At 33.3% G+C, this 24,202-nt stretch overlaps 1 protein-coding gene across 4 annotated transcripts in view; it reads right to left on the reverse strand.

Moving 5' to 3' along the window:
- The window catches only part of LRP1B (LDL receptor related protein 1B), a 1,907,075-nt gene that overhangs the window by 251,102 nt on the left and 1,631,771 nt on the right, over nucleotides 1-24,202 (reverse strand). For all 4 annotated transcript variants that reach the window (XM_086718488.1, XM_025932005.2, XM_086718489.1 and 1 more), the window contains exons 53-57: nucleotides 21,092-21,214; nucleotides 17,452-17,592; nucleotides 15,894-16,081; nucleotides 9,677-9,860; nucleotides 4,695-4,780 (exon numbers count right to left, since the gene is read on the reverse strand). In XM_086718488.1, the coding sequence (XP_086574614.1) occupies nucleotides 4,695-4,780; nucleotides 9,677-9,860; nucleotides 15,894-16,081; nucleotides 17,452-17,592; nucleotides 21,092-21,214 (722 nt within the window). The remainder of the gene's footprint in view (nucleotides 1-4,694; nucleotides 4,781-9,676; nucleotides 9,861-15,893; nucleotides 16,082-17,451; nucleotides 17,593-21,091; nucleotides 21,215-24,202) is intronic.

Raw genomic sequence — 24,202 nt, forward strand, 5'->3', positions numbered from 1 at the left:
AAATTATATGTATATATTTATCCTAAAATTGTGATTAAGTCTCAAATTGTTTTGGGGGTCATTTATGAGTAGCTGTAGTCCTATAGGTTAAGGAATAGTACCCTGAGGGAGATGCGCTGTTTGGTTTGGGGAGGAGGGAAAGGAAAGATGATAATTACCACATCTGAATTCAGCTTCCAGATCTATTTCCCAAATTTAGAATTAGATAATGACACTGCATTAGATTTATATAGTCCTTCTTAAGACTCAGGCCCAGGCTACATTATTACTGTTCATAATTTTCTTTCTTTCCAATGATCTACAAGACTAACGATGGCCTAGTTATAGAAGCAATTCAGAAAAGGTTCTGGCAAATACTGATTTTTTTTTTTTTTTCTTCTCACAGCAGGGCCAAAGTCTAGTGGTCATGGCATTAAAATTACAGGTTCACATCTTATGCTTAGCTGTGTATTTGGCTTAACATGAGCAATCTCTTTCCTTTGCCCGAGATTATAAAGTTAATCTGAAATGGGCTAACTCCTTGGAAATTGGATGCCTTTGGCCATAAATAAGAGACAAAAGTAAACACGATTCTGTAAATTTCTCACTAAGCCCAGAAGAATGAACACAAGTATACTTCTTCCTGACATTACTAATAAAAAATAACAACTATAACTGCTTAAAAAATTCAGTCACAGATTCAAAAGATTTGTTAAATATTAATTCACAAGCTAAAACTTGGAGGATTCCCCTTAATTAAATGCACTTCAGCATGCATATCTAGGAAGTTGTCCATGCAAAGTCAAAGTTTTAAAATATAAATTGAGTATTGGGGCGCCTGGGTGGCTCAGTTGGTTGAGTGTCCAACTTTGGCTCAGGTCATGATCTCACAGTTTGTGAATTCCAGCCCCATGTCGGGCTCTATGCTGACAGCTCAGAGCCTGGAGCTTGCTTCGGGTACTGCGTCTCCCGCTCTCTCTGCTCCTCCCCTACTCGCACTCCGTATGTCTCTCTCTCTCAAAAATAAGTAAACATTAAAATAACAATTAAAAAATAAAATAAAATATAAATTGAGTATAGCCCAAGTTCTGTAGAAAGTTTAATAAATGCACTTCAATAGAGTTTGTAATATCCTTTCTGTTCAAGTGTTTTTAACACCAGAGGAATATGGTAAGTGGGTTAGGGTTCTGTGATGGCCTGCAATTCAGATGGATGAATTGGAGTTTTACAGAGAAAAGGTAGACAGAATCTTGTCACTAACTTTAGGAAGAATTTACCCAGTCATGGCAGAATTATCCTATTCCTTTTTTTACAATAATCAATTTATATAATGAAAATTCAATTCCAAATTTAGCAATTCAACTATAATTAAATGAAAGCTATAAATGCAGAGGAATTGAAGCTCTGAATTCTGACATATCTATCTAGGCTGGTCATTTTTCTACAGCTTTACCCTTTAATCCCCACAGAAAACTTTGCAATTCTCTCTTCTCAGAATCATATGCAAGGAACATTAAAAAAGTCAAGGGCATGGACAAACTAATGTCTAAACACTAAAGCCATTTCAGTGGTTTCAGAGCTGAAAATTGGTTTCATCAAAATCCTATTTGCTTCTTTCATTTCTATAGCTGAAGATCTGCACCCTTTGGTTCAAGATGATTAATTTAGGAAATTGTGTTTTGTTTCTCTACACAATTTTACTGGAATAAAAGCCACTGCAGAGATTGAAGTGGATAGCATTGGAAAGCTACTTGATAAATGCACTTAAATTAATGAAATTAATATTTAATTAATGCATTTAATTTCTAACATCCATGTTATTAAAGTATAAGTACATTTTCTTTATGTATGTGGTGTATGGATTTAAATTATAGCCAGCCTACCTAAAACTACATTTTAGAATACATAGGGTAAAAAAAAAAAAAATCTACGACCTGTTAAAATTTTTCACTGTAAAGCTTCATGAGATTGTATGGACTACAACAAAGAGAATCAAATTCAAGATAATAGGGTAAATCGTTCTTCCTAATAACCTACACACACACACACACACACACACACATGCACACAATCCTCTCACATTTAAGACAAGGATGTTTTTTCACTTATTTTGACTGAGAGAAAATATGGAGATATAATTACTTCCGTTTTCTACTTCATTCTGCACATGTAGACAGAAATCTCTGAGGAAAAAAAAATGTTTCTACTGCCTAGAACTCCTTGAAAATTTCTGTAATGCTGTAATGAAATGCAGTTAAAAATATCTTCCCCGACAGAAATGATATATTCCAAACAGACTGCAGGCAAAACTGGATGTAAGGCTTGTCTCTAGTTTTTTGGGTATCTATTTCCTTACTCAGTGGTCACATTAATAAATGCTTTCAAAAGACAGATGTTCAGAGTCCTTATGAGCATCCTCATCTTTCTCACTCCCTTTTCATTTTCATAAACACTACACTAAGAAAACTATCTGGAAGTCATCCCCACTTAGGTACTAGTGATTGGCAATGGTCAAAAAAGATACCACGAGGAAAAAAGTGCTATCTGAAAGTGTGCATTAAAGTGATTTGGGTATATGAAATACTTAAATGATGCATACAGGAAAAAACATTTTGCTCCATTAAGAACAATCTCTGATAACATATTAGCTATGAAAACAACAAAAGGGATACCAGCAGAAATGTCCTGAGTCACAGGATTGGAAAATAAAGCAAAGGGATGTCACTGAAGCTCTGTAATAGTCTTCCGTGAAGTCAATAAATATTGTTGCTATTTTAGTTATTAGTTCAACTGAGCTTATAAACAGACTGTCCTAAAGAGAGAACTTTTTCCCTTTATGATAGCAGAGTCTAAAAGGAAGAAATGGTAAACAAATACATAAAAACAACCTAGTAAAAAGAAAATAAGCCTGTTCCTTTTGCAGGGGCCATACAAGGACTGGCACATCTAACTTGGAAGGTATAGAGAGGCTTGGAGGGGGTATGGAGACCGACTCCAAAAGAAAAAGATAATTTTCAACATTTGCTAATTTTGTTATAAGCTTAAAATTAGACTGCGTGGAAGAAAAGAATTAAGTTAAATAATATAGAAAAACATTTGGGCAGCAAACACTTTTCCATTTTAGCATAGTTATAAATACTAAAACTTTTTCTCTGGAATTATTTCTCTTATATTATTCATCTCTTAAAGAGATGGCTGTCTAATTCTTATATTTTAAATAGATTTCTGTTTAGTCTCTATAAACAACATGGAAATATTTTTATATTTCCCAATCTCTGTAGGGTTCACCATTAGAGAGAGGCAGTGTGATACAGTGAATGTCGGTGGCACACTCTAATCTCAAGAACAACAATCTAAACCTCACAGACATTCATGAATGAGGAGACATGTTGTAAGCACACAGGAAGTCTGAGGACTCCTGTGAATTGGAGAGCATGGCCTCTATAGCAAAGTGTCAACTGCCATACAATTTGGATTGTGGACATTCAAGGATGTGAGCTCAGAATTGCTATATCTTTCTGTTTATTTTCATGAGTAGCCAGAAATCTGGATTTTCACGTGAAATTTTCATTTTCAATCTGTGGCTTAGAGGAAAACTGGAAAATCTGTCAGGAAAAGTCAATATCACAGTTTCTAATGAATATTTGTACTTAAAATGAGACTCATAAGAAAAATGATTGAAACTGACAAGAGCAGTAGAGGAACCCATCAATATGTGGCAAAAATAGTTCAGGTATTCTTTATGTTGCTAAAAATCACCACATGAATGGCCTTCTTTGTCTATGCATATGCTGGCTTAACCATACTACAAGAACAAGAAATATCCTTATTTTTGGCACACTTGTTGTAGACAGTGCTTTCACATATTTATGTCACTACTGTACAGTTTGGGGCAAAAAGACATTTGCAGCAGAACAGATACAAACTGAATCTTGCCAAAGAAGCTATTTCTCCTGACAACCAAAAATATGCCATAACTAACTGCATGTGATTTCTCTAGTCCATGTAGTAATCACTGTAGTTTTAATGATTTGATTTTATGCTATTTCTACTGCAGACTGGGAGAAATAAAAAGTTGAGGTAAGCAATTCACAGTTTTCTATCCTATCATCAAATGGAAACCATAACTTTCATCTTAAATAACATATATAAATAAACCCTGACAATAGGACTCAAACATCAAAACAGATCAACTCAGATTCTCTTGAAGTGGACAGGTTGAGGATACAGATGGTAGAACCAAAACATATGCCTTACAACCTTTGAATCATGGCTTGATTACAATTCTACTTTCACCCCCTTACTAATTCTAAATTTGAAAGGCTAGAGATCGTCAGTCCTGTTTTATTTCTTAGTTCTGTGAATTAAACCTTAAAATTCTGGAAAAGGTATTAATTTTTAAAATTCCAAGGGGGAAACACAAAATACTTTAAAAGATAATTTTATGCTTTCTCTAATCCAGCGATGCTTGAGACAGTTTTTCCCTTCCATTAATTCTATCTTATATTTTTTACATTCTTAGATATGGTGTGATGTAACGTGTTTGGAACACCCCCTTGACAATTCAAGCAAAATAAAATTTAGCGTAATCTCCTATACATACATGTATCCATGAGCAAGTGTTTCATAAATTCTAATTGTGAGATATTTCTACAGTTCTAATGCATATCTGGAGTACCCATATTAAATATGAAATCATCATGAGAATGTCATACCTGTTTTAAGAGTGTGTAGTTGGAGCCATCAGTGCTAATTTTCCTTATTTCATGATGATCAGCAAGAATTAGAAAAGGTTCTTCATCTAAACACCAAGACAAAAAAAAAACAGAATTAGAATTTTATATGTATGGCTTTCAACTTCACTTAGTTTCAACTTTAAATTTCTACAAATTTAAATGCAGTGTTCTACAGTAGATTAATGGTTAAAAAATTCACACTGAATATCTCAATATCTCAATTTACAGTAAAATGAAAAAACAGCAGATACGCAGGTAGTATAGAAAATCTAGATAATTCTAAATGCATCCCTCTCTTTCCCTCAGTTTTTGTGAACAGCAGGTTATCTAATTTATTTGCAACTGGCAGAAAATATCTGGTGTCATAATCTGATTTTTTAAAATGAATTTTGGGAAAGAATAAGCTACACATATCTTAGAATACTACAGTACAGCTAAACATTCATATAATCAGAAAAATCTTTCTTGATAATCAAATAACCAGCTTATACTGTCAGAATGACTTTGGTGAAAATCAAGAGTATCATTGCCTACACATATTTCTTTTATCTGCCTGGAGACTTCTCTTAAATAACTTCTGAATTCCAGGTTCTATAATTTTTGTTAATCAATTTCACCTTTCCTCATAATCCTGCTTTTTAATTCCTTTAATGATCTTTATTTCCTTCTTTTAGTTGTTCCAATATATTTTAGTATCTCATTTGTTCTAGAATCTAGGAAAAATAATAATAGGAATCTGACCATGCTCCAAATATAAACCTTTAAAGTGGTTTTCTTTTAGAATATTTTTGGAAACAAAATGGATTTTTAAAAATATTCAGAAAGTTTCATGTACATGTTTATTTGAATACATATTTGAATAATTTAAATTCAAATTTACCACATTCTTGATTGTTATAATCCTAGAGCAATTCAATTAAAGATTTGTTCAAACTCTTTATAAATAGCTTTCTTTCTATGATGCAGTCATATGCTTAGTTGCCTTGTAAGCAAATTTAATGTGAGTAGAAACTACAAAAGAAAAAAAAAGAAAGAAAAAAGAAGACGAAAAAAACAATGAAGAAGACAGTAGTCACTTTATGTAATTTAATATGGATTTTCTTGGAAATCATTTACTGTTACAGAGTTATTGTCCTGTTTGTTTACTTTATATTAAAAACTACTACTTTCCTCTTCTTATAATTTAGTTTCATAGTAAATATATAATTAATAGGGTAGTGTATTATTTTTTATCATACTTTATGTCAGGGATTAGAAATGTGTATCACATAGGTGCCTGGGTGGCTATGTCGGTTGGGTGGCTGACTACAGCTCAGGTCATGATCTCACGGTCTGTGAGTTCGAGCCCTGCATTGGGCTCTGTGCTGACAGGTCAGAGCGTGGAGCCTGCTTCCGATTCTGTGTCTCCCTCTCTCTCTGCCCCTTCCAGGCTTGCTCTCTGTCTCTCTCAAAAATAATAAACATTAAAAAAAATTAAAAAAAAAAAAGAAATGTGTATCACACATGCCAGACATCTCCTTCTATGAGCAAGGACAGCATCCCCAATCAATCATTCAGTCTTTGTGTTGATGCTAAATTGAGACTCGGAACCCTACTCAAGAGAGTCAGTCTGAGGTTGAAGGAACCTTGTCATCCCTTGTCAACTGTATGTATAAATATAAAATTAGTCAGTCATGGTCTACCTTTTTTTTCTAATGTTTATTTATTTGGGAAAGAGTGCAAGCAAGGGAGGGGCAGAAAAGAGAGGAGAGACAGAGAATCCCAAGCAGGCTCCATGCTGTCATCATGGAACCTCACACCAGGCTCGATCTCATGAACTGTGAGATCATGACCTGAGCTGAGATTAAGAGTCCAACGCTTAACCAACCTAACCACCCAGGTACCCCAGTCATGGTCTCTACCTTAATACTTAGGTAATTCTGTTCTTTACTACTTAAATGTAATAACTGAAATTATAAAATTCCTCAAAGAAAACACCCAACAAAAGGCTCCTTTAAGGTCATGGTAATGATTTTTTTAGATATTACAGAAAAAACACAAGCAATAAAGGCAAAAATAAGCAGAACTATATCAAAGTAAAAAGTTTCTTTCTGTTCAGCAAAAGAAACAATCAACACAATTAAAAGGCAACATATGAAATGGGAGAAAATATTTGTAACTTATATATCTGATAACAGGTTACATTGAAAACATATAAAGAAATCACATACAAATCAATAACAAAAACCAAAAATAAATTGATTTAAATATGGGCAGAGGAAGTGAATAGACATTTTCCCAAAGAAGACATACAAATGGCCAACAAGTACATCAAAAAATGTTCAACATCAACAATAATCAGGGAAACACAAATTAAAATCAGTGAGATACCACCTTACTTCTGTTAGAATATCTATCATCAAAAACACCAGAGATAACAAGTGTTCACAAGGATTTGAGAAAAAGGAAACTTTGTTCATTGTCTGTAGGAATGTATATCCACTATGAAAATCAGTATGGAGGTCCCTAAAAAGATTAAAAATAGAACCAACATACGAACCAGCAATCTTGCTTCTGGGTATTTATCCAAAGGAAATAAAAACATGATGAGAAAGATATATATCTTCACTCCCATGTTTATGACAGCTTTATTCACAACAGCCAAGATATGGAAATAACCTAAATGTCCATCAATGGATGAATAAAGAAGATGTGACATACATACACATATATATAAATATATGTATATGTATCTGTGTTTACATGCATGTGTCAATTTATATGTATGTATTTACGCATATGTATTTTTTATAGTATATAACATATATATGCATATTATGTTTTATATATTATATACATATATTATATTATACATTATACACATATATACACACACAATGGAACATTATTCAGCCATGAGAAATAATGAAATTCTGCTATTTACAACAACATGGATGGTCCTTGAGAACATTATACTAAGTGAAGTAAGTCAGAGAAGGATGAATACTATGTGATTATCATCTATATGTAGAATATCAAAAAAGTCAAACTCATAGAAACAGACAGTAGAATGGTGGTTGCCAGGTACGACGGGTGGGAGAAATGGAGAGATGTTGGTTAAAGAATACAAACTTCCAGTAAGAAGATAAATAAGTTCTGAGGATCTAAGGCACAGCATGGTGATTTTAGGTAAAATACTACATACTTGAAAGTTGCTAAGAGAGTAGAGCTTAAATGTTATCACCACAAGAAAGAAATGGTAATAAGGTGAAGTGACAGAGGGATTCCTAACACTATGGTGGCACTCATGTTGCAATATCTAAAGTGTATCATGTGTAGACATGTTACACAGCTATGTGTCACACAGTTCTATGTTACACAGCTAAATGTCAACTATACTTCAATAAAGTTGGAAAAAATCGATCTCTTTAGCAAAACAATTATACTTCAGGAACACATTTTTGTATCATGATTAGTTTCTAATAATTGCTGCTAATGAGAAACAACTACAGTATGGACACATGACATAATGAGATAAAAATTGTAATCATCAGCATTCATCTCCTTCATACCCTCCTTTCTGAAAAGTTTAAAGTAACAAAAACATTGACCAGTTTTGTTATTTTCTTTTTTCTTATTTCATGTGGCTGAATGCATGATGTAGCAAGTAGGTTTGCAAATAAAACAACAGGCTTCAAATAATATACAAATTGATTCAGTGAGGAATACTCCAAGAATAAGTAAAAGTGAAATAAAACAAACACACAAAAAAACTGAAAGGGTTTTTTGGTTTCTCTATAATGTGCAAAGGGTTAACCAGTTGAAAAACTAATTTTAAGAATTCCTAGGGGCGCCTGGGTGGCTCAGTCGGTTAAGCGTCCGACTTCGGCTTAGGTCATGATCTCGCGGTTCATGAGTTTCAGTCCCGCGTCGGGCTCTGTGCTGACAGCTCAGAGCCTGGAGCTTGCTTCAGATTCTGTCTCCCTCTCCCTCTGCCCTGCCCTTCCCCTGCTCATGCTCTGTCTCTGTCTCTCAATAATAAATAAACGTTTGAAAAAATTAAAAAAAAAAAAAAAAAAAAAAGAATTCCTGGTGCCTGGGGGGCATCTGGGTGGCTTAGTTGGTTAAGCATCTGACTTCAGTTCAGGTCATCATCTCTGGGGCCAGGAGTTTGAGCACCTTCTTGTCTTTCTCTGACTGACGTACTTTGCTTAGCGTAATATATTCTACGCCGTCATAGAAATGTGACATACATATACATAAGAAGCTAGCAATGCTGTTTGATTCACAGAAAGTGAGGGGGTAGAGACAATATTATGTATCATTTTTTGCTCAGTCATTTATTATATATTGCTTTGCATTATTTTAATATGTGTGATTTTCTCCCCTAATGAATTGTAATATTTTTAAAATTATGGCCCACGTTCTATTAAATTTTCTAATTTGCAAAGTCAAACTCACTACTAGAAACAAAGAGAAGTTTAATAATATTTGCTGAGTCTATGGAAGAATTCAAGTAGTCCTATAGAGCTGATTTATTGCTATTGTTGTCATCATCATTACTATTATCATTATTGACCTTCTTGGCATACTTATATGAGCATGTATGGTATAAGGGAGAAGGAAAGCTATTATAATACAGTCACAATAGGCTCTTTAATAGTCTTGGTCAAACCTTCTCTTAAGAACCTGTGATGCAGCAGGAAAAAATGCTAGAAATAGTTCTTTTTACCTCTGAGCACTCTCAAAATCTAAAAATCACTTAATAATTCACAAGACCATAATGCGATTTTATTACAAACAGAACAGTTTGTGGACAGCACACAAAATTAGAGTGACATATCCCTATATCAAGGTAAGTAAGGAAGAATTTTGATTTCTCAGAAACAGCAAAGGGGAGTGAATTCAGTAAGAATAGCTATAAAACTCAGAATCCATATGTGTAACTGAGGCTGGATCAGTGGACAAGTTCAATTCCATACCTGAGAGTGATTTGCAGCCATTTGGGTTATCAGGTTGTATTTCATACCCATCTGTACAAAAGCACTTGTAGGTCCCATATGTATTGATGCATTGCTGGCTACATGGAAATCCCAAGGAGCATTCGTCAACGTCCACACATGTTTTACCATCATCCTTCAGTTGGAATCCAGGCCAGCATTTGCACTAAAGAATGAGAAACAAGTATAATCATTTCATATCATTGTCACTGTCTTTTCCTATTGGATATCCTGTTAGCATGATTCAAGTAAGAAAATCATTTAAGAATAGATAATGACAGGGTGCCTGGATGGGTCAGTCAGTTAAGCATCTGACTCTTGGTTTCAGCTCAGGTCATGATCTCATGGTTTTATGAGTTTGAGCTCCATATCGGGCTCCATGCTGAGAGCATGGGACTCTCTGTCTCCCTCTCTCTCTGACCTACCCCCACTCATGCTGTCTCTGTGTCTCTCAAAATAAATAAGTAAACTTAAAAAAATAAATTAATTAAAAAAAAGAATAGATAATGGCAAGTCTTTCTGTCTCCAGGGATTAACCTTTAATAAGAATTATGTATATTAAGTAATATTAAAGCTAAAAACAAATTCTCCCAAATATCTTCATTTGATCATCCGAGGTTGGCAAGATTTTTATAAAAGTTAACTGACATCATCAAAGCCATGTGGCCATAGCATGGCAAGGACCACAAAACTAGTCAACTTCCTTCATTCTTTTTCTACTGCATTATCTTGACTTTTTAGAAGACTTTAACGATCAGAAGAATTAATGATTATGCAGAGCTTTGAAGATTACTAGCATTGGTACATATGCTATTTCAACAGGGCCTTACAGAAATCAGTGATGTAGGTATTATTATTTTTAGTTAACTGATGAGAAGCTAGAGACATATGGGTGAAGTTGCCCGGATAAAGCCAGAGGATTGCTGAGACTGTCTATAACATATACTAAGGCACAATTAATATTGGTCAACTGGGTCTGATTCCATAACTTGGCATGCTGATGTTGTTTGGAGAAATAAAATAATATTAACATAATTTCCCACTATAATTTAATCAATTTTTGTGTCATCAAATCTTTTGTTCAGCATCTATCATGTACTATATGAAACTCTGATGATGATATGCAATATTTACTAACCAGCATGTAAATTCTGATGTCACACCATAGTATGTCTTTGCAGTCCCGAAAATAATGACGTACTGTGACTGGTCCCTGTCTTTCAGGTCTATATTCAATCTCTGCCAGGCAGCATATGAGAATTATAATTATACAAAATGAATCTATAATTGGCCAGATGATTATGATCATACTATCTTTACCAAGACTCTTTAGCACTTTTGGAATTAAGGAATGTGTGAATATTGAAAAGGACAGTGAGTTAAAAAGAAACCCTAAATCGTTATGAGTAACTGGTATCCAAGAGTTATTCAAAGCAGACATTTAATAACCTAGATTATTTATCTGAGGATAAATGTGATGGCAGATCTTTGTATCTATTGGGAAAAAAATCAGAGAGATATATGTGCATTTATTAAATAGTAAGCAAACAATTGAGTTTTTTAAGCACACAAAAAAAACCATTATTTGGTGGAGAGGCCACTTCATCTTCACCCAGAAATGTTCCAAAGCAAACTAAATGGCTGTTACTAAGTTCTTTTATAAGGAATGAATTGCTTTAAGCTCATAATGAATTGCTTAAGCGCTTTCATTGTTAACAATTTACACCAATATTTAGCTAATAATTCTCAGCAATTACAAGTTTTTTTTTGTTTTATTTTTAAGCCAACAAATCAAAACAAAAGCCACAGCTTGATTTCCTAAACTCTCCTCCTCAAACTCTTACTTTCTTTGAGAAGACATCCTGCTACCTGTTTAAGGAAGTCAGGACAATCAGTGCTTTGCTATGGCAAAGGAAAATGAGGTGATTAATGTCACCTAACTGTACACTTAAAAATTGTTAAATTGGTAGGGGAGCCTAGGTGGCTCAGTAGGTTGAACGTCCGACTCTTGATTTTGGCTCAGGTTGTGATCTCATGGTTCCTGGGACTGAGTCCCGAGTCATTCCAGCTCTACGCTGACAGCGTGGAGCCTGCTTGGGATTTTCTCTCCCTCTTTCTCCCTATGTCTCTACCCCTCCCTCTCTTTCTGCTCCTCCCTCACTCAGGCTCTCTTTCTCTGTCAAAAATAAATAAATGAAAAAAGTTGGTTAAAATGGTAAATTTTATGTTATGTATATTTTACCACAATTTTTAAAAAATATTTTTTAAAAAACGCAAGTAGAAAATGACAGGATACTAAAATATATCACTGAAAAGGACTGGAGTAGAGATCACTTAGGCCAGAAACCAGAGATCCATAGGCTGACATAAGGCACTGTTGAATTCAAGGAGCACTTTAGGATAAGTGAAAGGAATTTTAATAGAATGTACTGAATTCCTCTCAGAGAGTATTATAAAAGGAAATAAACAGTGTCCTAATTTTAATGGGATTTCTGAAAATCACTTTGAATGGCTAACATCAGGTTTATACAACTACTATATCAAATAGAACTACTATATCAAATAGCTTCCACATTTATAGAAAATCAATTTCTTAATGTAAAATTGGCAAAAGTGACTAAATATAGATTTCTATAAACAAATGAAATATGTTTAAGAGGTTATCAGTAAGTTTTTAAAAGATTATTTATTGAAAGAGAAGATTTTTTTAAAAGATCATTTCCCCCAATCCGTTAACCTTGTTTTAACAAAAACATTTTTGCTCCCAAATAACCCAAAGGTCTCAGTGGGACATTCTACCAGCCTAGCTTTCATAAGTTGAGTGAAATAAAAGAATAATCATTTGTACCTTCAAAGATAAAAGATGAGAGATTAATCTATCTTGGAAACTGAGTTTTAAATTTTCTCATTTTCATTTACCAAAAAACCCCAGTTTTTATGAAAGTGAGATTTATGTATTTTCAATATCATCTTAATTTTTCTCACCATCAAGAATGACTTCAAGTTTTCCTGATTTGTATTAATTTTTATATAGGATCATATAGCTACCAGAAAGAAATATAGCTACCCAAACTTTTCCTATTAAATTCAGAGAAGTTTCTTTGTAGCTTTTTAAGCAATATTTTACAAATATTATTTCTAATACATACATTAAAACTTATTTCTCTCCCAGAAGTACATTTATTTTTACATGGTAAATTATCCTTCACATCAAAATAAGATCCTTGCTTTAGTAAATGTTATTACTCCCTGCTGAATAGTTAGATACATTGTATTTGTCTTACAACAAACGTGCAAATTGTTCACAGTCCATAAGGTCTAAATTTTGCTTTTGTAAGCAGTTTTCATTTTATTGCAGAATTTGGTGGAGGATTTATTGCCATGTTCTATAGCTATTGTAATGAAAAATTGGTTACTGGATATTTTTCTCCATTTCCTGGAAAAGAGAAACCAATAAGCTCCCACCCCCCCCCCCCAATATATAAGCATTTTGTTGTATATAAGGCTTTTTACTCAATTTCCTATCAACAAATTATCATGAATATAAATATGTGTGTGTATGTATATGTGTATGTATATATATATATTTTTTTAACACAATATGTAAAATGTTAGCTTTGAAACTTTATTTAAATCTCTCATTTCTGATTCTGCTTGAATTTTTATATTGGTCTTGTTTCCCCAATAGATATTTTATTTTATTCATTAGTTTTGACATGTGTACATATTCAAGAATGCTATTCATAGCAATTCTGTCAGGTATCAGACACAGAGACTTTCTAAATGATTAAATAAATATATTACCTATTTTAACTAGAATTCTCACTTCATTCTATGACCCCTTCTGAGAAGTCAAGGTGAAAATACTGATCTTTTTAAAGTTATCAACAAACAAGTATTTCTGTATGATGGGTCTTATAAAGTAATTAAAATAGTATGATTTAATATGATGCTCTGGATGATATATATTTCTACCACAGTAGTTTTCTAAATATGGCATTTCTGAGTACTAAGTACTTCTTATATGCAGGCATTATAAAAATACTAAAGCCCATTTGGATGTTATATCAAAAGGTGGTCATCTAATATTCTATAATTATTAGATTTTACCACCATATTTGTTATGACAGATTTTAAATACACGTAGAAAAAATGTAAGGAGATCTACCTTGAAATTTAAGTTTTTAGATAGATGGAAAGATACACAGATGCTAGATAGATGGATGACAGATTCTATGATTTATAGATTCCATAAACATATAGAAATATAGAATATATTATACAGATACAACTAAAGCACTATTTATAAACTCTGCATTGAAATTGTAACTAATTATCTGTAATATTTCTATGACCTGTTCCCTAATATTTCAAGAAACACTTTATATTGATTGTGCATAAGTCACTAATAATATTTTTTTCTGCTCCATTGGGTTTCAAAATATTTATTGCCAAAATTGATTATCTGATAGATATTCATCTCATTAAGAGTTATTTTGGTTCATTGTCTTGTTTCATTTTACCAACAATACAATGTTATAAGTGACTACATGTGTGTTTTAACTCTGTAAATTAAAAAAAAAAATAATGTTTATTTTTGAAAGAAAGAGACAGAGTGTAAGCAGGGGAGGAGCGGAGGGAGAGGGAGACACAGAATCTGAAGCAGGCTCCAGGCTCTGAGCTGTCAGCACAGAGCCCAACATGGGGTTCGAACCCACAAACTGTGAGATCATGACCTGAGCCAAGGTCAGACGCTTAACCAACTGAGCCACCCAGACACCCCTTTAAGTCTATAAATTTAACCAAGTCTTAATACAATATTCAAACTAAAAAAATATTTTTCGTAACAAATGTAGCTTCCTTAGTGTTTTGGTTTTTATCCCTGTTTTGCATAGAGGAAAATGATCATTGTAGTTTTCTGGTTTCATCTACATACAATTAAATCCTATCAATGTAGTTAAATTAATCACAATACCAGAAATTCAGAGATTACAGATGCCAAGGTGGTTGGCTAAATTTACCATTTGACAGAAGTGGCCTATCATGGGATGTCAAGGCTGGCAAGAAAAAAGATACAACATCTTTGCAATATACAAATATTTTCTCTAGCATGCTTTAAAGAAAGCCACAATTTAACCTCTTTAGTAGTGAGAAATGAGACAGTTCTTTCCAAGTAAAGAGTATTTTACAACACTTTCCCTTATAATGAACAGAATCCGCCTCCTAATTTATAATTCCAACCTTCGAAACAAACTCAGACTAGGTTGCTCCCTATTCCAGTACTTCATATATTTGAATACAGATAACAATTCATCTTTGCTCCAGGGAAAACTCCTAAAGGTGTGTGTTCCATACTCCTTATGCTTCTGGATGTACAAATTTGTATACACTACAATTTGTCAAGGTTCCTCTTAAAATGCCCTGTCCATAAGTGTGCATAGTACCCCAGGTGTGTTCTGATCAGTGTGGAATTCAGTAGAATAAAATCTAACCTCTGTAATACTATAACCGGCATTAGATTGAGTCTGTGTTTTAGAGGAGCCTGTCCTATTGCTGATTCAGACAGAACTAGTGTTCACTTAAAAACCGTGACTTCTGAATGAATTGCTCTTCCTAAGATTTCCCCAACCATAATCAAACTTACTGTACAGCTTTAATTTTATGTTCATTTGCACCCTCCTTTCCAACATGAATGAAAAGGAGATGTTTTTAAGAGCTATTCTTGCCAATCAGTTTTGTCAGTGAATCACCCTCCTCAGGAAAATGGTACTAACAAAAGTCAATTAGGATATTAGGCATGATATATTTGTAGTGTACCTGCACTCAGTCCTAATAATTCATGTGTTCTGTTTTTTTTTCTGTTTCTATGAAAAATATTGTATTATCCAATGTTGTGGTAGACAGATGCTCAGTCCATTTCACTTCAAAGATGGGAGAAAGAATGAGGGAAGAAATGAGAACTTAAGAGTTGCATACATATTTTTGTGCCACCAACGTGGCAGTATCTCCCTAAACACTGGTCTTCTGTTGATTTTGTTTTTCTTTATGTTCAGCATACATTGAAAATGTTCAACATTTTCATATATCTTCAACAATATTATGATGCATTTTAAGTCTTACAGTTATAGTGGATTAAATAGCGTTCACTATCTCAAATTCTAATGTATCGTGTGATTTGCTATTTTTGATGAGTACCTACCTTGTAACTGACTGGAAGGTCTTGACAATCTTGAGAACATCCACTGACTTTCTTACTCAAACATTCATTTATATGGCAGTTTCTCTCATCTGAGCCATCGCCACAGTCATCCTTATTGTCACAAAGACCTCCACTGGGAATGCACCTGCCATTTTTGCACATAAAAAATGAACTGTTGCATGACTGTTCTGGAAAAAGAAAATAAAACAAATGGAACATAAAGGGCATGCCATTGCTTTATACTACAATTGTTGAAAACATTCATAAATATGATAACTTATCTGTCAAAAATTATGGTAAATATATGTGCATCTACAATTCTCTATACATAGTGTAATATTTTATACACAAAATATAAAAATATCAAGGGCAAAATGTACTTTCATGTTCAACACTTATTGAAAATCTTTCTTTGCCATGAAAATTAACAATCAAAATAAGCATCTCTAGTAAAATTAATGGAGTATTTCTGTCTTCACCTATATTGTGAAGATGAAATTTAAAAGTATGATGATAATTTGACATTTCCCTCAAGCCACAGGTCTCTAAGAAATTATATGTCACTAAAAATTAAGAATCTAGAATCGGTAGATATTCCTAAATTCTTTTTCTTCCTGGAAATATAACATTGACATTTTTAAGTCAGGGCATAAAAAGGACATTTGTGGTGAATAATAGTTTTTCCAAATATATCTATGGAAAGGAGTTTAGGTTTTGCAGGTACTTATAACCTGATGACTTGAATATTACTCATTATCATACATGATAAAAGAAAGCCTATTAGCATGTAAAGTACATGAGAAAAAAGCAATTGGGTTTATTTTAAATATATGACTACGTATTCAGTCTTTGGAATAGTGAAATGATAAATAGACCAAGTTTGGCTATGTATATATTTCTGTTCAAGTGATATGCAATTTATTTCATTGTGCCTAAGTATGACTCATACAGACTTTCTCTCAGTAAATCTCAGCTTATTTTATGTTTAAATTTTCAAATAGGACCATACCAGAAAATTATTTTCACATAATCATGTATTAAGAAAAAATAACTTTTTCAAAGGGGGCAAGGTGATGGATTCATTAAGTTCATTGCCTCAAATCTTTGTATTTTGGCACAGATTTAAATTTCTAAAAGTAGTTTCAAAACATAGTTGATTACTAGGATCCTGCATGGTATCACTTGAAACATCATATGCTTAATTATTTGCATTTTTCCTTGAATATCATACTAGAATGACAATCAGAGTCACAGTTTTGCCATTAAAAAGCAAATGTTGGGGGGCATCTGGGTGGATCAGTCTGTTGGGCGTCTGACTTTGGTTCAGGTCATGGTCTCATGGTTCATGGGTTCGAGTCCCACATCACGCTCTGTGCTGACAGCTCAGAGCCTGGAGTCTGCTTCAGAATCTGTGTCTCCCTCTCTCTCTCTCTCTGCCCTCCCCTCCCCCTAGCTGACACTGTCTCTATCTCTTAAAAATGAATCAACTTTAAAAAATACTTAAAAATATAAAGTAAAAAGCAAATTGTGGAATAAGCATATTATATATTTTCTGTACCTGCACTTTTGCACTTTGGGTTTAAAGGTGCTTCATCAGAATGGTCATGGCAATCAAAGTCTCCATCACACTGCCATTGAGTACTTAGGAGGCATCGTCCATCAGCACAACTAAATTCTTCCACATTACACTGTCGATATGCTAGAGACAAAAAAACAAACCTTCTAATTCATATAACAAATACTCATTAAAACTACATCCCCCAATGTACACTATACCTAGTTAACCATGGGAGTTACCCATGTCTCTTATGATAAATGTTTCTAATTTCTTTTGGGAACAGTGGTCATAATGAAGAGATATTTGTGGTTGAAAAGTAGGATTAAGGGCCAGAAAATAAAGTAAAAAACAAGGCAATCTTAGTGTTTCTGAGGAAACAGAAATGCAATACTCGAGGATACCATACCATCTCTGTTCACCTATTATCTGTCTTCTAAAAATTTCCCTCTGAATGAAAAACAAGAATAAAGCTACTACATTTTTTTCAAGACTAAGCTTGATTAGGTATAGCACCAGAACATATGGATGAAGTGATTATTCTCAGAAGCTGTAATGCTATGTTTGTGTTTGGGAAGCAGTGTTGAAACTGTAAAGACATTGCTAAAATGAAAGAAAAGTAAATTTATAAAGCAATAAAAACAAAACTATTGTAATTATCCTATATATTAATACTTAGAGGTATTAAAAAGCTTTATTCAAATCACAGTATCAACCCATCAATTTTTAATGTTCATATCTATGCCTGTTTGTAAGTAAAACTCATTTGATTTTAAATATTATGAGTATTAGATAGAATTTCTCCTAAGTTTGTTAACAATAAAAAGTATCATTTCCATTAAGAAACTTTCTGGTAAATCTGGCAAATATTCTACTTTTGAAAAGAGGGAATAAGATCTGTATGTTTATTAACAAATAGGCAAAATTCCAATAGAAAAATAATTCAACAATGATTATATAATTGAGATGTTTGTCACATAGAATGGCAAAATTAGAGAGTTCTAAAATACTCCAGTTTCCCTGGTCTTTCTTCCCTCCCGTTCCTCACTAGTTCATTCTCCTCAGTCAATAGGTCAATATGTACATTACATTCAAGTCTCTCCCAGACCAGTAACAATAAAAATCCATCCACATAACTCTTAACTATACCTTACTCTTCTTTCCTACTACCCTAGCCAGCGTTTCCTCACTTATCTCCAGCTCTTCCTCAATTCATTAATATCCATTTACACATCTGCCTTCTGAAATTCCTCTTTGAGCTAACAAATACCAAGTGACAAGTGAATTCGAAGGTGTCTCAGACTCTATCTATTTCACCTTCCTTCAGCATTTGATGTTGAGCACACTACCCTGTAAATAATTTCCTAATTTAATATTTATAATCCACTCTCCTGGACATCTTTCTAACTTCACGTTTGCTGTTCCCTTTTATCCTTCTTTCTGTATGAAGTCAACTCCTGTTCCATTCTAAAATATTGCAGGTGAAGCCCTAACTTCAATCTTCAACATGTTGCTTTCCCCTTTTCCTTTCTGCAGTGCTGGGTGTTCTCATTCTTGGCTACATTTTGAATATCATCTTTATGCCAATGACCACCAAATTAATCTTATTTTCCTGGTTATCCTTTGGTTTCTGGAACTAAGTTTTCAAACACTCACTGTACAGCTCCATGTGATTGTCTGATTAACACTTCATATTCAAAGTATCCAAAATTAATTCTTTTTTACATTTCTCTTCTGCATCTGCAAAACTTGGCCCTTAATCTCTTGTGTTCCAAAGTTCATTAATAGTAACACACCATCCACCAAGTCATCCGAGCTAGAAATTCTCCTTTCTCCTCCATATCTGACCGTAGATGAATTCTGACTCATTCTGTTCTCCTCATTCCACCATTTCTGCCCTGGCTTATCATCACATCATTAATCATCAGAACTATTGCAATAATTTTCTAGTTAGCTTACTTTCTCCCTAATGTCTCCCCTCTCCCAGGGTAATATTTCATCCACTCTGCTGAAAAAGATGGTCCTGAAACATATTTTGACTGTGGCATTTCCCTATTTCAAATGTGTGTTGCCAACTAGGAGCCAAATAATTAAAAACAAATTCCTTAACAAATATTCCAGACTTTTTAGAATCCAGCTTCAACTTCTAACTTACCTCAGAAAAGACTAATTGTATTCTTCAACCATGTCAATTTACAGTCATTTGTAAACATACAAAGAACTTTCTATGTGTGCAGAACTATTCTTAGCACTTTACAAATATTAACTTAATTCTCTTAACATCCTTTATATATATATTATACATTATATATATATTATACATTATATATATTATACATTATATATATGTATATATATATTATACATTATATATATGTGTATATATATATATATATATATATATATATATATATTTAAAATAGATGAAGAATTTGGGTACAAAAAGGTGAAATAACTTTTCAAAGAGCACACAGATAGTAAGGGGCAGGGCCAGGATCTGGACCCAGGCTGTCTGCCTCTAAGGTCCAAGCTTTTAACCACTGTGTATGTTCTCTACCATCCAAATATGACTTTCTCTAACAATCCTTGCTTCTTTATTCTTTAGTGACTCAAAAATTATTCTCTCAGCTTTGCTCCCATGTATTGTGATTCTTATTGCCATCTGACAATGTGTGCTATTTTTCTATATTGTATTTCTGATCTTCCTGTTTGTCTGCAATTTCTTCTATCTCTGTCTCATTCATCTCCATATCAACTGAGTAAGTGTCTAACAGAGGGAAGGTATTCAATCAGAATTAATTGTACTTCTGATTAACACCTTGAGTTATGATGTATCTTTTAAAACATCACATTGAATCCATGACTTAATGGTGAAATGATCATAAAAACTGGTATCCAATGATTTCTATCAGAGACTGCTATCAAAAACCAAGGCTATAGACACAACACAGGAAGAACAAAAGAGGGCACTAAATCTACTGCCTTTCGTCATTATATGTGGATTTTAATGCTTTTCATTTACATTTACTCATGTATGTATTTAAGTTTTTTTTTCTTCTTACAAAAATACTAGGTTCATGTAAGAATTCAATTTCAGCTAGGAATTTTTAATGATTTTCACTACAAAAGTTATATTTGTATTTGTGTGCATATTATATATGTACTGGTCCTATAAATATATATGCAATAAGATAAATTTTATCATTATATTATTCAATTTTAACAAATAAGTGTACATGTAAAAGGATAAGGTGAAAGGAAAATATTACGTATCCAATTTCTCTGATAGTTGTGAATTCTTTTTTTTCTCACTCAAGTATTTCATTTGGCTATAAGACTGACCTAGCTAGCCATATATTGTCTTTAAAGTTTAAAGCACTTTAAACCAAAAACATTTTCATAAACATTTTCCTGTGTGGCTCCTAATAAGAATATGCTACACGTAGGCATGGTCTCCAAGTCAATGTGTAATTAAGCTAGAGCTTAAAAAAGTTATTGTGGCGCATCTATATATGACTGAGTTTACATGTCCTTAGTGCATAAAGAAATGTGTTGTTCTTGTATATACGTATTTCTTAAGATATCTTAAAAGATTCTTACTCAGCCTGACAACATCTTCTATGAAAAGTTTGGGTATACTTACCGCACTGCAGTGACTCATCGGAGCCATCTCCACAGTCATCATCATGGTCACAAACAAACTGCTTGGGGATGCACACTTTATTATGACACATGAAAGCATTTTCATCACAGGTATTATTGGGAGCTAATAAAGATACCACAAAAAAAAAAGTTAGATGAGTACCTATTTCATCTCCCCCCACCTTAGGACTTTGGGGAATGTATGCTATTATACTCAATAATTCATAGTTATTTACAAAAAAAGAAAAGTTTTCTCAATATTCCATTCATAATATATATATGGACATACATATAAATTCATAACATATATTAACATGCATATATTTATATATGAAATATATGAACGCTGATTCAAAGTTTTAGTATTAATACATTCACCAATTCCACAGTGACCCTGAAATTTCAGGCCATTTAGCAATTTGTAAGTTTGCTAAAGGATGAATTCAAAAGTTCATAAGTGATAAAAAAATCATTCAACTGTAATAATGTGGCTGGGTTTTTTCTCTCCTTATGCCTGCAGGATTGCTAGTAAAGTGATAAAAACCTTGCTTCTTTGTGAAAAATGAACCTGAAAAGACTACCGAGTGCTAATGCTCATGATGGAAGTGAAAAGAAAACATCAAAATAGCTAAGAAAACTATTGTTTCAAAGATGAAAATAAAACTGGGGTGACTTTGGGATATTGAAATAGGTTAAGATCTATGGTCTGATAAGCCCAATAAGTAAGTACCACATCAAATTAAGAATACTGATCCATGAAATGGAATACTGATTCTTTCGGAACCCTGATTCATGAAAACAATGCTCTAACAAGGGTCCTAACCAATGGGGAAAATAGTTGACCAAAATGTCCAATAACCTTCAGCAAAAGTTCAAAAACTGGTAAGTTTTGCAGAGTAAATAAACTTTAATGCTATATGCATGGAATCATAGTGGTTTAAAGAGATCATTTAAATATTTTCAATTACTTTGTCTAATATTTAAAAGATTAATGTATGTTAGGACTCAAGGTTGTTTGAGACATTTTGAATATAAAAAATCTGCTATAGAATAGATGCTAACTAAACTTATTATAGTAATTACTGTAAAATATCACATAGACCAAACCATTATGTTGTTTACCTAAAACTCATATAATGTTATATGTCAATTATATCTCACTTTTAAGTAAAATAAAAAAAGAATCTGATATATGTCACTATAGTATACTAGAAAGAGAAAGGTTTTGCAAAAAGTCACTCTGCTACTTATGATTTATATCTTATGGAAGGTTTTTACTTTCTTGTTTTATCTGTTTCTTTATTCACTTAACGGGAATGATAAGATCTATCTGATAAACTTCTTGCAAGAACCAGATAAGGTATATGAAGCAGATCAGCTTATTTTAGGTACTCAGTAAATTCCCAGGTGCTATTTAAATTCTCATCTATTTAACAACTATTTTTGGCAGATTCCCAAAAACATTTCACTGAGATACTGTGGGAATTCAATAATGTAAATAAAACAACTTAACAATATAATTGACACATAATGGGCACTTGAAAAAATTTACATGCCTTCTAACTCCCCCCACCACATCCAAGTCTTAATAGGTACTTCTCTCTACCTAGAATAACTCTCTTTTTTCTCTTTGTCCTTCATTACAAAGATAATGTTATTTCTTTTCCTTGAAATCCTTCTATGACACTTTTACCCTTTGTTATATAATATTTCTTTGTGAGGACCTAGTATCTTCTATATTTAATTTGATATTTAAAGTATTATAATTATTCTTTTACCCATATTCAAAAAAGGAAATCTCTGCTTTCAAGTCTGTAATGACTACAATAGAGATATGAGTAAGTAAAACAAAAAGGATTCCTTGGATTTAATCAAGTGTAACTTATTTCCAACAAATTTGTTTTCAAAAAAGATATGGAAGCCATGTAGAAGTAGCATTAAAACTTCCCATTATAATCATAGTAAAATTCAGTTACTAATAACTCCGCTAACTTTGAACTCTGTGACAGTTATATAACTCAAGTGAATTATGCCAATTCTAATACATGAATTATTCTTTAAAACACCAAGCAACAGAGGCTTATTTGGCATTAACGCTTTCAGGTCACTTGAGTACAATTTGTTGTACTTTAGCATAATTTACTTAACAGCACCCATGTGGTCCAAAAGTGTTAATATGTCTCCCAGAGTGTTAACTTACTACAATAGCAATAGTATACTGGGGCCATCTGGATCACTGAAATGATGCATAATCCTTTGTTATGTAGCCCTCAGTGGCCCCATTGACTTTACAGACACATATCGGTTTCAAGATCAAAGTGAACTATTCTATAATAGCATGAGTTTTGAACACATAGGCCTGCCTCATAGTTTTCTTTTTCTTTCTCCACTTTAACTACCCCGTCCACCCATATATACATACCCACACAGACACACACCTATATTATGGCTTCAAATACAGTTTTAAAGACCTGAAGACAGGTCATTGGAGAAATGATTGGCAGAATTCATTTTAATGGCCAGAATTCACAGCACTGTTTCTGACAACTTGCTCAGCTCAATGGATCCCCTATGTGACCTTGGGACAGTTTTCAAATATTCAGGTCCCTCATTCTCTTGATCATGCAAAAGATTTTATCTAAATTTTTACTACTAATTCCGTGAACATTTCCTGAGGTGACCAAGAGTCAGAAACTTAGTAAATTGTTTGACCTCCAAAGGTGTTCCCCTGATCCCCCAGCCTCATTCAGCTATATCCATACTATTTTTACCTGACCTAAGGGTTAATACCCTCTCCGCAGGACTAATAGGTGTTTACTGACCTTCTGATCAGTAGTTATTTGGGATCACATCAGTCATTTATAGAGTGTCTGTAATAGGCAACCTAAAACACTTTGTGGGGGTGGGGTTCTAAAAAGAAAATAACAAATCTACTATAGTCACACAATAGCTACATAATCTCAGAAGAGAAGAGATGGGTCTGTGTTCATCAGAATGGTTTTTAAATGGGTAATCCCAATGTGCATGTTTGAAAATCTCTGGACAGTAGCTGGTTAGAGGGGTTGCTGAACTACTCTGATGACAACATCCCACCTGATTAATTCTGGTACTA

Source organism: Puma concolor, chromosome C1 (assembly GCF_028749965.1).
Source record: "Puma concolor isolate L17-30 chromosome C1, mPumCon1.1.hap2, whole genome shotgun sequence".
NCBI classification, from domain to species: domain Eukaryota; kingdom Metazoa; phylum Chordata; class Mammalia; order Carnivora; family Felidae; genus Puma; species Puma concolor.